This window comes from Hipposideros armiger, unplaced genomic scaffold (genome assembly GCF_001890085.2).
Source record: "Hipposideros armiger isolate ML-2016 unplaced genomic scaffold, ASM189008v1 scaffold_924, whole genome shotgun sequence".
Classification (NCBI taxonomy): Eukaryota; Metazoa; Chordata; class Mammalia; order Chiroptera; family Hipposideridae; genus Hipposideros; species Hipposideros armiger.
Genome location: NW_017732274.1, coordinates 64,456 through 78,853, shown reverse-complemented (window position 1 = coordinate 78,853; position 14,398 = coordinate 64,456). Strand labels below are relative to the sequence as shown.

At 38.3% G+C, this 14,398-nt stretch overlaps 1 protein-coding gene across 1 annotated transcript in view; it reads left to right on the top strand.

Annotated features, from left to right (window-relative positions):
* Nucleotides 1-14,398, top strand: part of GNAI3 (G protein subunit alpha i3) — a 48,041-nt gene that overhangs the window by 29,990 nt on the left and 3,653 nt on the right. The window contains exons 2-7 of the mRNA XM_019630575.1: nt 2,129-2,171; nt 2,288-2,429; nt 6,850-7,007; nt 8,697-8,825; nt 12,030-12,159; nt 12,585-12,738. Of these exons, the coding sequence (XP_019486120.1) occupies nt 2,129-2,171; nt 2,288-2,429; nt 6,850-7,007; nt 8,697-8,825; nt 12,030-12,159; nt 12,585-12,738 (756 nt within the window). The remainder of the gene's footprint in view (nt 1-2,128; nt 2,172-2,287; nt 2,430-6,849; nt 7,008-8,696; nt 8,826-12,029; nt 12,160-12,584; nt 12,739-14,398) is intronic.

The window sequence follows — 14,398 nt, the reverse complement described above, 5'->3', positions numbered from 1 at the left end:
CTGCAGCAGGGGCTGCAGCCTACGCCGTCGCTGGCGACTCACAGCAGCCCAGCTCCAGGTTGAGCTGTTGTTCAGCATCTTAGCTGTACAGGGCAGTGTTACGAGCCCTCATATGTGGGGTCCAAACCGGGGCCCTCTGGCGTCCCAAGCCAGATCTTAACCAATGCGCCTCTTGGCCGGCCTTCACTTACCTTTTTTTTAACCTGAGCAACTGAGTGAATGCTGGAGTCATTTACATTTACTGAGGTGAGAAAACATGGTAGAGCAGGATTTGAGGGGGTTAGGGTAGGGAAGCAGTAACTCAGATTGGGACATTTTAAATTTGAGATGCCTACTAGAAATCTAATGAGATATATCAGGTAGTTGGTTTAGATGTATGAGTTTGGAGCCAAGGTTAGAAGTCAAGGTTAAAGATCTAAACCTGAAAATTATTAGCATAGAGGCAGTATACAGCTTTGGAGCCAAACTGTGTGAATGCACATGTAAGCTCTGCCACTTAATGAATGTGTAATTGTAGTCAAGTTAACTTGACATCTCTGCGCTTTATTTACCTTATCTATAAATTGGGGATAATAATAATATTTACCTCACAGGGTTATTGATTAAATGAGTTAATACAAGCAAAGTCCTTAGAACGGTGTCTGGCACACAGTACTTACTAGATGTTAACTATTATTATCAGTTTATGAGGGGTGTTTAAAATTGTGAGATTAGATGAGATGACCTAGTGAATGAATATAGGTAGAAAAAAGGGCCAAGGGAGCAATACAACCTTTAGAATTCAGAGACAGGAAGAAGGAGACTGAGGAATGGGGTCGTAGTCAAACCAGGAGGATGTGGGGTCTGGAAGGAAATATTGTGAAGAAAAATTAGTAAAGAAATCATTTCAAGGGGAGAAGTCATCAGCTTGGACAAATTCTGCTTGAGAGATTGAGTAAGATGAAGACCAAGAATTGATCATTTGTTAAGATGGAAGCTGTTGGAGACCTTGACGTGGTTTCAGTAGCGTGGTGGGTATGAACACCTGATTGGAGTGGGTTAGGTAGAAAATTGGAGGTACAGAATTGGAGAACATGAGTATAGACAACTCAGAGGGCTTTGCTGTAAAGAGAAAGAGAGACAATGGAGTAGTAGCTAAAGGAAGATGTGTGGAGTCAAGGAAGGTAAGAGTGTGTGTGTGTTGATTTTAAGATGGAAGGTAGTGCAGTAAGTTTGTACACTGATGAGAGTGACCCAGTGGGGAGATATTTGATGATATATTTGAGTGACGTGGGGTAATTGCAGCAGCCAAGACCTTGAGTAGGTGCGATGAGGTGGTAAGTGCACAGTTGGCAGAGTTAGTCTTAGATATTGGCAGGGGCAGTTCATCCATTGATGAAGGTAGAGAATATTCATGGAAGTGAAGATAGATAGGTGGATTTGGTTATGAGAAAATCCTCCTGAGTGCTTTAATTTTTTTTCAATCAAAGAGGGGCAGGATCATCAGCTGAGAGAAGTGGGAAGGCGGATGTAAGGTTTGAGAAAGACGGTAGTGTGAAACAGGCATCTGGAAAGGTGAGAGAATGAACTGACTAGGGAAATGCAGGTGGAATGTCACGGAGTTCAAAGGGCCCATCTGACATTTGTGGCCATTAAAGTGATTCTCAGCTGGCCGAGGAGGGAAACACCTTGAGGCATCTGTTCTGAATTCTAGTCCCATGGCTGAGAGGATTACTCTTGAATCATTCGTCAGGTCCATGAGCATTGACAGGAATGAATAAAAGTGAATAGGCCAAAAACTAATCATTTTTGCATATGTGCATGTCTGTATCATGATGTTTCATGTAGAGGATGAGGTCCTAGAGGTGTTTATGTTGGCTTATCTCCCTCAGACTGCCTGCTTTACACAAGTGATATCAAGTAGGCCCTGGGACACTTTCAATGAATTATATTTGCTTGCTGAGCTATGTAAAGAAAGTAAAAACTCTAATGGAGAAAGAAGCTCAGTAGTTTTTCCTGATAGAAAGCCCTGCCAGAGTTCTCCCTATGACCTGTGGTTTCTATTAATCTGCAATTATCATTCATGTTGATTTCATGCTTTTGTGTTTGACTACAGATGAATTCAAAGTCTGGTTTTCTTTTCTTTCAGGTGCTGGAGAATCTGGTAAAAGCACCATTGTGAAACAGATGAAGTAAGTTGAAACATGGTCTTTTGTAAGACTACATTTCCTCATGATGCACACAAGTCCGTAGCATTTTTTTCATTTTCGGTCCATGGTAATGATTTGTGGTTTTTTTCTTTTTAAAGAATCATTCATGAGGATGGCTATTCAGAGGAAGAGTGTAAACAATATAAAGTAGTGGTCTACAGCAATACTATACAGTCCATTATTGCTATCATAAGAGCCATGGGACGGCTAAAGATCGACTTTGGGGAAGCTGCCAGAGCTGTAAGTGTTTCTCATTTCCTCTTCACTTGCTCTTTTTCAGTAGATGCAGTTAAGCAAAATGTGTTTCCCGTTTTAGGGAAATGAATTTAAGTAACAAGATAAGACGTAGCAAAGTTCTTTCTGTGTGCTCATTTGAGAAGTGTTAGCAATCTGCTTGAGGAGATATTAGATTACCACACAGAGGAGACTCGAGGAAATGGGGATTCTGTGGATATGCTGTAGGTTTCTGGGATAACTGTTTTGCTCACTTGCTTCTCTTACAGCACTGTTTTCTAATTTATAGTGGCAAGTGATAGTAAATTGATACAACCTAAAAGAGGTTGCCATGCTTTCTAAGGTGTAGAGATTAAAGGTAAATATCAGTTTCCCAGAATAAACTTGGTACGGACATGAATACTAAGCCTAAATTTTAGAGGCAATTTTCAGATATTCAGGAATATAGTTCACCAAAGACTACACTGAACTGCTGTAGACTATAGAATTGATTCTACCATGTCCTGATATAATTCTTGCACATGTCAAATAGTCAAAAGTCATGTTGATTAATTATAATACTTAGTGGGCCCTGAAGTTCAGTTTATAAATTAGGATGCTTTGATGCAGTGGGGTGAGGGTCAAAATGAAGGCGGGGGATCTTTTATATCATCATCAGCTAAATTCCAAGAGCTGGCTGGGAATGTATAGAATGATTTTCTAGAACTGTTATCAGCTGTATTCAGAGTGTCATACTTAGGTGCTTTGGGCAATAGAAGGAAGTGACCTGGGGAGGCTTCCTGGGAAGGCAACGCCTATATGTCTGTGAAGTAGCTTAGGGACTGTTAAGCAACTCTCAGTTCATCAGATGCAAATTAATATTCAGTAAACCAGTGGGGAAATTGTTAAAGGGAAAAATAATACAAGGGTGTTTATAATTGGATGGTATTTAGACTAGGAAATCTTAGAAGTGGCCTAAGGAAGAGGAACTAGAGTAAGGGTTGTAAAAGAAGAAGGGAAGAGGAATGTGAGGCATGACTTCTATGTTTTTGTAAAAAGGTAACATATCACAAAAATTAGAGATTTTATTTTTCTAACCCCCTGAGCAGGGAACAATGTGATAGCTAAGGCAAGAATAAATAGGCTTTGTTTTTGTCTTACTGCTTTCTATTCCTTCTTTCACCTCCTGCTTTTCTTTCCTTCTTTTCCTTTTTTCCCCTTTTCCGACCAACTGTCTCCTGTGCTCTTATTTTCTCCCTCCCTTTTCTCATTTCTTCTTATACCTAACTCTACCGCTCTGTTGTATTTGCTGTATCCAATAGCTGGTCAGTAATATTGTATTTATTCTCTTCCCTGTCTTTGTTGGCGTTTTCTCCATCTCAGTGCTACTTCTCTTAGTTTCTTCCTTTTTTATTCCTCACCCTCTGTCTGTCCTCTTTTATATCTCTTGATCATCCCTCTTTTCATTTCCATTATCAAATTAGTTGTTACTACTCTTTGGGTCCTGGCACTCTTTTGTCAAGATGCAGATGCAGTTGACATTTTCTATCTTTGGCCGTTTGGGCTGCTATAACAAAATACCATAGACTCAGTAGCTTATAAACAACAGAAATTTATTTCTCACACTTTCAAAGGCTGGGAGTCCAAGATCAGGGTACCAGCATGGTTGGATGAGGGCCCTCTTGCAGGTTGTAGATGTCCTGCTGTGTCCTCACTTAGCAGAAGGGGAAGTGCTATCTCTGAGGTCTCTCTTATAAAGGCACTAATCCCATTCATGAGGGCTCCACCCTCCTGACCTGAGTATCTCCCAAAGACCCCAGCTCATAATACCATCACATTGGGCATTGGATTTCAGCATGAATTTGGGGTGGACACAGATATTTAGACCATAGCATCCCACCTTTCCTTTCTTTAGTTTGTCGAATCAGTGTCATAAATCTTCGGCTCCTAACACTCCTGTGTCACCAGATGCAGTTGACATCATAATTCCTCTCAGGCCTCCTGTATCTAGCTTTCCAGCATCCACCCATCCTAATCTACAGTCATATATAATTTTTTGAAGTTTCTCTTTTTTTTTATATGTAAGAATTTATATTTATAGCTCTTCTCTTATCCTTCTCTAGTTTTTTTATGGTTGGTGAGAGAGTGAATGGAAAAAAATAGAGCTGGATGTGGGATTAGGTTGCTTTTTCATGTCTGCTTAGGGTGGAGGTATGACCCTAAGAGGTATGACATTGTCGAGAAGGGCCTCTTTATAGACCTATAAAGGTTGATTGTGGGGAAGCAACATTGGTCAGTGGAAGAGATTAGTGGGAAGGGAAAAGTGTTTCCTCCTAAAACAGCGTTTACAAAGTCGGGACAGCAAAATTATATAACAATAGCTCTCTGTTTTAAAATTTCTAAAATTAGAATCATGGTGCTATTAAAAAAAAAAAGTAATTGCTTTATTGAGATTTTTGAATTCCTGCATGAGTATAGGTCAAATTTCAGAACCAAGGGACTATGAAATGTTAAATGTTAAATAAAGCACTATACCATATATGTAGAAGGGCATGCTCACTGTTGAGTGTGTTTGCCAGTTTCTGTAATTTTTCAGCTTTTCTCAGTCATTTGTTCATTTAAAATTCTGAAAAAAGAGAAGGGGAATGTAGATGTTGACGTTTTTTATCTCGGCAAAAGTCATTAAGGCTGAAGACCCTGAGTTTGGTAGAATTAATTCAGTGCATTCTGGTTCGATTTGTTTTGCTTTGCTTAAGAGTTTGTGACTGTGACTTCACCTATGGTCTGAAATGCTTTGTTTGCTAGTTTATTGTCCTGATGACTAGTTGTGATAGAATTTATTGCTCCTCTTTCTCCTTTACTTTTTTTTTTTTAAAGATTTTTATTGGGGAATTGGGGGATGGGAACAGTGCTGGGGAATTGGGGGAAGGGGAACAGACAAGTTGCTGTCCTTTTGTTCTTCAGTCTAGTTGTGGAGGACGTTGCTTCACTGGCCCAAGTTGGCACCATCATTGCGCTCTTCCCGGGCGAGGCAGATCAGTCACCGGCTTCTGGACGGCCGTTCACTGCGGCTGCTGGCCACTCACACTGGCTGCTGGCTACACACGGTAGCCCATGGCAACCCGCTGCAGCAGGGGCTGCAGCCTACGCCGTCGCCGTCGACTCATGGCAGCCCAGCTCCAGGTTGAGTTGTTCAGCATCTTAGCTGTGGAGGGCAGTGTCACTGGCCCTCATGTGGGATCCGAACCGGGGCCCTCCGGCGTCCCAAGCCAGTTCTTAACCACCGCGCCACTCAGCCGGCCCTCCTTTACTTTTTCTTTACCCTTTATATGTTTTTTTAGTGTCTGCATTTTTATAATTACTTGGAAATCTTCTGAGGCAGATGAATATTAAATTGAGGTGGGGCGATAATCCCATGAGACCGATTTTCATTTTTATACTATCTGACAAGTAGGGCTGGGAAGAGTAAAACAAAAACAGTTTCATACTCCTTTCAGTCTTGTCTCCCTCACCCATATTTTAAGTTTAAAAACTTGTCACCATTTATAAAGCTATGTTTATAACTCATGAAGTTTTGATAAGTCTCTGTAACTTTCTTTTCCTTCTGCATCCTTTTCCTCCCCTGTCTTAATTTAGAGGGTTAGCATTCCTTTAGGGGAAGTCTAGAGACCGAATTTTCCCTGAGGGTTTTATTTCCCCCGCTAGGTTTCCAGACTTCTTAAATGCCCCAGTCTCCACTTCCTCCTGCTCCTCTATCTGAACTGCAGGGGGAAGAAGAGAACAGTTTTTCCTTAAACTTGTTTTACTCTCTTTGATATGTTTAGACTTTACCTCCTAGGTGCTAGTCTTTTCATTTCTATTTTTATCGTATGCTTCCTTGAGCAGAATAGGAATGAATTACATGTGTCCGTCTCACAGGACAGTTTTTTTCTGTCAAAAATTATGAGTAACCAGGATGGAGATTTATAGGCCAGTCAGAAGAGATCTTTTCAGGGGATGGTGGTGTGTGGAGAAGTGGTAGGGGGAGTGAAATTATTCCTCAGCACTTCTAACTGTAGTGGAGTGAGAAGGCAGAAAGACTTCACTGTACATTCCTAGACTGCCTGCCAGGAAGGTTCTCTTTAATACCTCCATTAAAACAATATAACGTGGGGCAGCCTGTTAGCTCAGTTGGTTAGAGCGCAGTGCTCCTAACACCAAAGTTGCTGGTTCGATCCCCACATGGGCCGCTGAGCTGCGCCCTCCACAACTAGATTGAAACAACTTCTCTACTTGGAGCTGATGGGTCCTGGAAAAACACACTGTTCCCCAATTAAAAAATAGTAATAATACTACGTGTGTATGTGTGTGTGTGTGTGTGTGTGTGTGTGTGTGTGTGTGTGTGTTTTAAAGAAACTCTCGTCAAGTCTTTTAAGAAATGGAGAATCACCTGTCTCTCTTTCTTCAGGATGACGCCCGGCAATTATTTGTTTTAGCTGGCAGTGCTGAAGAAGGGGTCATGACTGCAGAACTAGCAGGAGTGATTAAACGGTTGTGGCGAGATGGCGGGGTGCAGGCCTGCTTCTGCAGATCCAGGGAATATCAGCTCAATGATTCCGCTTCATAGTAAGTAATTTTTCTCTGTGAAACTAACAGAAAATAACTTGGTGACTCTAGAGAAAGATGAATGCTCATCCTTAAGGAAGTGTTTAGAAGTCCACAGGATCCCTTACAAAGATGGTTTCAGTTTGGTTATAGAGCCCCTGGTCATTTTGTATGACTTGGATAAAAATGTTTCCTCTTGGAATGTGAATGGGAGACTTGGTACCATGAAAGTAGCTCTGGTAGTTTATAATCAGCAAGTGAAAGAGGAGAAAAATCTATTGCAGCCGGGTCCTAGATCTCTTTCAACTCAGAAAGTTCCCTCGCATAAGGGCTTTGCATTGATTGCCAGCTAAGGAGGGAATTTACAATAGAATTGTGGTATCCCTTTTTATGCACCCAACTCTCTGTGACCATGGATTTCTCTGGTACTAGCCACCACTTACAAATCTTTCGCCAGATCACAAAAGCAGACTTTATACAGAAAGAGAATGTTGAGTCTTGGAACAAAGTTGAAGCATCTGTTTGTCGAGGACATTCTCTTGAGTGTTAAATAGTTTTAGCAAATTTGGAATTAATACTTCTATTAAGCTATAGCATGCTATCCTATTTTTCTTCTTTTACAACATGTTTATTTATAAGACCTGCATTCAGAGTGTATTTTTTTTAAAATGCATTTTGGGGGCTTGGTGAGTTCTTGTTACTTGAATCCATTTCTTCACTAAATGAAGAAATACTTTTAAATTTTTTAAAATTAGTGAAATAAATATTTCACTAATACTTTTAAAGTATTAAGGTATTTTCTCCAATATTTTCCTAATTTTCCCATCATTCTAACTTAAATTGATATAAGAAGAAATGAAATATTTCAAAAAACTTATTCTTTAAATGAAAATTTGACTTTAGAAACATTTCGGAATTCTTGCCCATCTTTTAATAATATTTGTTAATTGCAGATATTTAGTTTAAATAATTCTCCCAGTAGTCACCAAAGCTAGATTGTAATTTTTTCCATCACCAGTAAGCTCTGAACCCTTCCAACTACACCTGAAGAGATGATTCAGTTTTTTCATAATTGTTCTTCTAAGCTTGACTGATTCCTTAACATTAGTGATAGTGCTTAGTTTTATAGAAGATCATTAATGATTCACTTGTAATGGTGTCCCCTGTTCTTCACTCTTTTACCTAAAAAATCTTTAGGAAACCTTGAAATCGTGAAGAATTTAATTTAGCTTTGAAGCAGTCTTAATTATTCCACTGACAAATTAAATTTCTTTGAAGGTATTTACAGTTTGTTTTAGGCTTCAAAACAACCCACAACTTTCTATTTTCGTGGATGTAAATGAAATACTTATTGAGCATAGATTTTAAAATGTTATTAATTCAAACATCATTCTCTAATGCCTATCAAACATTTAAACATACAGATGACCCATCACTTTAAATATGGGAGGGCTTTTGTTTTGATTTGGTTTGTGTACTGTGTAGTACACAGTTGACTGTATAGTGTATGTAGAACATGCTTTAATTGTCCTGTGCTAGGTTCCCATTTTTTTCTCGTAATCGTTTCTGTGATAATGAAGATGTGATTTTGGTCTGCCACTTTAGTGACAGGTTCAGAATCTGCTTTTAGCAAGGAACTAGTTTATAGTCTGTTAACTCTCTGTGCACATGATTGGCTACCAGGTAAAAATAAATGTATATTTTATTTAGTTATCTAAATGATTTGGATAGAATATCCCAAACCAACTACATTCCAACTCAGCAAGATGTGCTGCGGACCAGAGTGAAGACCACAGGCATTGTGGAAACACATTTCACCTTCAAAGACCTGTACTTCAAGTAAGTCATTAGCCTTTTTGCTAGATGTGCCAAACACAAATATCTTCCCTTTAGTTAGTCTCTCTTAATCAGGGTAAAATTTCTCCCGGTATTATTCCTTGGTTGAGAAACTTACCGTATTCATCAGTCAGTATTTGAATGCTTTAACTGTGGGGGCCCAAACATTCCTTCTTTCTCCAGATAGCGTCAAATATTTTTGTCCATTTGGAGGAAATTAAATTCAAAATTAAATTGTAACTTAGGTATCAATAAAAGTAATCACACTGTTACCAATTTATTTTATTTTTAATTTTATTCTTTTCAAAAGCTGCTTTTTTGTTGGAATCACCAAAACAGGTATAAAATATTTGTTGTTTAGAAGGGTAACATAACAACAATACTAAAAAGGATAGAGAATCAGTTTGGGGGCTTAGTTATGTGACTTTTTTCTGCCATTTTGGTATTAAAAACAGAAATGCTTTTCTCACCAGGGTCAGTCCTTCCTTACTATATTGTCTATCCCTTTAAGTTTAATGGGATGGAGCTGATATTGTCAAGGCTCCTGGACTGTTTTGTGCACAGTCTCTGAGTTCTTGACACAGTGCAGGATGGAAAATCGATCTTGGGATAGAGGGATTTGGGGGAGGTATGATGACATAAACAATGATTGTTTTACAGAGAGAAAATTCTAGTATTCTAATACACAGGATTTCCTCATCAGCATTAGTAACTCTAAAATAGGCTTCAGCTTGTCTCTGTGTTAATGGTCTTTTGTAAATGTTAGAACTGTCTTTTTGGTTCCTGTTTTCTGTTTTTGTGACTTTTGAGATTAGGAGTGAACTTATATGATGTACTTTTTAGCTACCTCATGCTTATATGTAGAAATATGGTATTGAGAATTATTGCATTACAGATGTAAGTTTTTTTATGTTAACATTTTTATTTTTTTATGCAAATATAACTTCTATTCCAGATCCTCTGTTTTCTTTTCTTTGAAAACAATTGCTTCAGAAGATTTGTGCAATCCACACAGAGTTTAGGTATCACTAGATAAATATCTCTTGGGGTCTTGAAATATTAATACACCAAAACAGATTTGAAACCTGCTGTATAGGAAAAAAACAATTTAGCTGAGTGTTTGTAGAAGAACTGCTTATCTTTAGTACTGATGAATTTTTTTAACCAGAGTAGCAAAGACCACATGGATTATCTCCCATGAAACCACAAGAATGAGATGTCTCTTTGTGTGCTATAAGATTAGTAACCCATTTATAAGGAAATGCTGACCTTTAGTGTGGGAAACTTTCTCTTTGATGTTGTCTTAGACTGATCTTTAGTTAGGTAAATCCTACTGGTCTTACTTCAGGATCGATAACCAGATCTAATTAAGGTGCTGCACCCACTTTATTGTTGGCATGTAGATATCTTGTTATAAAGTACTATTATTCTTCCTTTTCCTCTTCTCTCTAGGCAAAACCACTATCCATTTATTCAAACATTTATTGAGCATCTACTATATGCAAGGCATTGTATAATTGCTTACTTGCCTCTCAGTTATGAGGTAATGTTTATAAAATGTTGATCTGTTAGTGAATGATATTGTAAATGTTAATATGTACTAAAAGCCCACCTTGGGAACTTCATAGTGTTTGACCAGTTTTATGGACTTTATAGAAGAAAATAGAGGAGTAAACTGAAATTATTGGTGTACCAGTGGTGTCTCTCTTTGAAAGACTTCTATGGTGAAATATATGACAGTAGCTTCCCTAAAACCTATAATATGAGGTTTTATATTTTATACCCTATATTAAAGCCAATTTATGATTGCACCATTTCGGGTATCATGAACAAAGGTTGAAAAGAACTATGCAAGATCAATCAAAAGAAAAAGTTGGGTCATTAAGAGATAAGATGACTGTTCTCTTTCAAACACAATTGAGAAATTACTCAGCTATCGCTCATTTTTCTCAGTCTCTGGGGGAAAAAAATCTCGGGAAATAGACCCCTCCTCACTATAGTTCTAATACACTAAAGCAGCTTGGCAGAATTTAACCTTTAAAAATGTTATCTTTGTCATCAAACATATCTCTTAAGAACATCTATCTATTTGAACGCACACCTCCTCAAGGCCTAGTACCAGCTTAAGACAAAGCTGTGTGGGTGTTCCTTTTACTATAGGAGGTAGATGAGGACACTGTTGACAGAAATTCAGTAGTTTACTTTGGATATCAAATAAGCCCTTGAGACGGGATTAGTGGACTAAAACTAATCTGGAGTGGAACATAAAGTGTGTGAATAATTGAGGCTTTGTTACTATTAAAGTAAGTTCAAATAAGACTTGGAGTTGGAAAACATTGGTTTTGTTTTGATATCAGTCCTTAGAGTCCTACCATAAAATACAATTTACATTTTTTCCATAATCTCCAAAAATTTTTTTTCCTTTTAAATAAGAAAAACATATCTCAATTATACCTCAATTAAAAAAAGAAAAGAAAGGAAAACAGACTTTTGAATCAGTAGGGAGAGAAGTTATGGAAACAATGCAAGTTTATATTTTTTTCATTGTTCTCTATTAACTGAAGAGGTAAACTATTTGAGAGGTAGAATGGTGGTGTGGATAAGAGCCGGGATGCTGGAGTTAGAGTGCCTGAGTTCAGTTCCCCAGTTCCCATTTGTTAGTAGTGTGCCCTTGGGCAAATTATTTAACATATCTGTGCATCAATTTCTTTATCTGTAAAAATCTGTAATAGTACTTATAGGAGCATTTTGAGGGTAAAATGAGTTAATGTACTTAAGATGTTTAGGGTGGTGGTGGCTGGCACTATGGTAAACATTCAATAAATATTAGTTATTAAAAATATTATATCTTAAGTTATATTATTCAGCTCTTTATTTTTCCTGTCTTTTTCCCCCTCTTTAGTTTATTTAGTGCTTATTCTGCTGACTTTTAGCATATCTGATAAGCTCTGATAGAAAGGAGGCTCAACTATATAGCTAAAATGAGAATTTTGATTATTCTAAATTTTTTTTCGCGTGTTTTCTATTACGTTTAATCACAGACAGTTATTTTGACTACATTTTATCGGCTCCTCTGTTTGTCTTTCTGTTATAAATGGGATTTGGAATAAGCAATAGTTTGAAGTTCCCTGATATTTCAATTTAAGGAGAGGTGTGTATGTGTGACCTTGCTGAATTTGTGCTTTCCCCCCCCCCTCCCTTGCTCAGGATGTTTGATGTAGGTGGCCAAAGATCAGAACGAAAAAAGTGGATTCACTGTTTTGAGGGAGTGACAGCAATTATCTTCTGTGTGGCCCTCAGCGATTATGACCTTGTTCTGGCTGAGGACGAGGAGATGGTATGTTGGAGCTTCTGGTAACAAGCCTGTCTAATGCAGCCAGGAAATGGAAAATAACTCTTAGGAAGACTTTGTGCATCTATGTGCTCATTGAACCAAAACTTAATATCCTTAATTTTTCCCCTTATCAATGAAATTAGATTTTCAAAATAGTAACCCATGCCCTATTAACACTTAAGAGATATGACAGATGTTGAGTATGTGGGCAGGATTAAGTTCTCTTGTCAGCCAGGCCTTCTTCCTACCTCCCAACCTCCAAAAATTTACAAAGATGAGGACTGGCCCAGTTTTTGTATTATCAGTGTCTGACTTAATTCCATGAGTGCCATGAGTGCTTTTAAAATTTGTTGGTCTCTTTTTTCATGAACGGTTGATCTGTTTTTATTTTTTGCTGCTGACCTATCATCCTGTGTTTTCTTTTGCAGAACCGAATGCATGAAAGCATGAAACTGTTTGACAGCATTTGTAACAACAAATGGTTTACAGACACTTCAATCATTCTCTTCCTCAATAAGAAAGACCTTTTTGAGGAAAAAATAAAGAGAAGTCCATTAACTATCTGTTACCCAGAATACACGGGTAAGGGGTCATGAAAGATTTTGTTGGAGGAATACATCTTAGATCAACACTTTAGTGACATTCCTGCCACTGCCTGTTGTGAACAATGCCTGTGTCTCCTTATAGAGTGTTCACTGGTGTGGTATGAACAGTAAGCATGCAATTAAGATCCCACATAATTAGTTTACTGGTTGATTTCATATTTCTGCCCTCCTCATTTTTTGAGGAGTATAGAGAAAGATAAAAATAAAAATTTGGTATAAATACGTTCAAGAAAATACAAGGAAAAGGTGCAGTCATTGCACCCAAGAAATTGACATTAATTGTAGAGAGAGACACACACTCATAGAATTTCATTGTAGTATAAAATGTTCTTAATAGAAGAACAGAGACTGGTTTTCTCTATGGGGTCAGTGTAGTCTTTCTACAAGAAATGACACTTGGAGTGAGATAGTAAGAGGATGAATTAGAAATCACCAGGCAGACAAGGGAATAAAAGCATTTTGTAAAGAGGGACTAATATATATGAAAAATAAAAACCAAAAAGGCATGATTTGTTCTGGAACCTAGAAGGAACTTGGTATTGCTGGAGCTTTAAGTGGTGGGAAGGACTGGTTATAGAGAAAGGCAGGGACGCTCATGAAGGGCCTAGTTTCTTATGAGACACTGGGGAGCTATTGAAGGATTTTAATTGGGGTACATTATATAGTAGGAATTGTGATTTAGAAAGATGTTGCAATAAAGGGCAATAAAGATAGATAGTAGGGGAGTTGAATTAGTAAGGACTCTCATAGGATGTAAATAAAAACTATTGGTGAAGATACAGGGATATATCAGAAGCCAAGGGCTTGAATGCAGACATATCTTAAGAATGTAGTTAAGAACTAGGAAATAGACAGCTGTCAAGAACCCTGGAAACACTTCTTCCCCCATCTCTTTTCTTGTCTCTGTTTACCTTCTTTATTCTCTCTCCTTACCGACTTTTTCTGTTACTCAGTTTATATGATAAAAGATGGCCCAGCCACAGTTTCTGTGTCTCTCCATTTAAAAGACCAGGCTAGACTGGGATCGGTTGGCCCTTAGGTTCAAATTCCTAGGAGTGCAATCCTGGCCAAGGTTAAGTCAGGCAGAAACCCTTAGTTCAGTCAACCAGTCATAGTGAGGGACACAAACGTGGCTGCCAGTGCTTCACCACGGTGACCTTTCGATCAGATTTGGGTATTTTCAGGGAAAGGGAACACTTATTTGCTGAGCAGACACTGAATGCTTTCTGTAATAAAGTGAAAGGGTGTAGCTAGGCTAAGGAAGTGGGAACAGTCAAAGGTACTCTCACAACCTGATTGGGTGCTGGTGCTGTGATCTGAATTCATATTTAGGGATGTTGATTTTGAAGTATCTGGAACATCCAGGTGGAGCTATCTGGTAGGCAGTTGTATACATGGCTTTGTAGCTTGGGGAGAGGTTGGAGGTTAAGATATATTGATTAGAGATCATGTGTAAATACAACATGGAAGTGAATGACTTAGGGTGATGATATAGAATGAGGAGAGAAAGGACCATGGATGAGGGAATACTAGCAGGAGAGAAGAAAAGGTTTGTGTAGGACCCAAAGAGAAGAGCCAGGAGAGCCAAAGCATCAAAACCAAGAGGAGAGTTTAAAAAGGGAGGAGTGGTACAATGT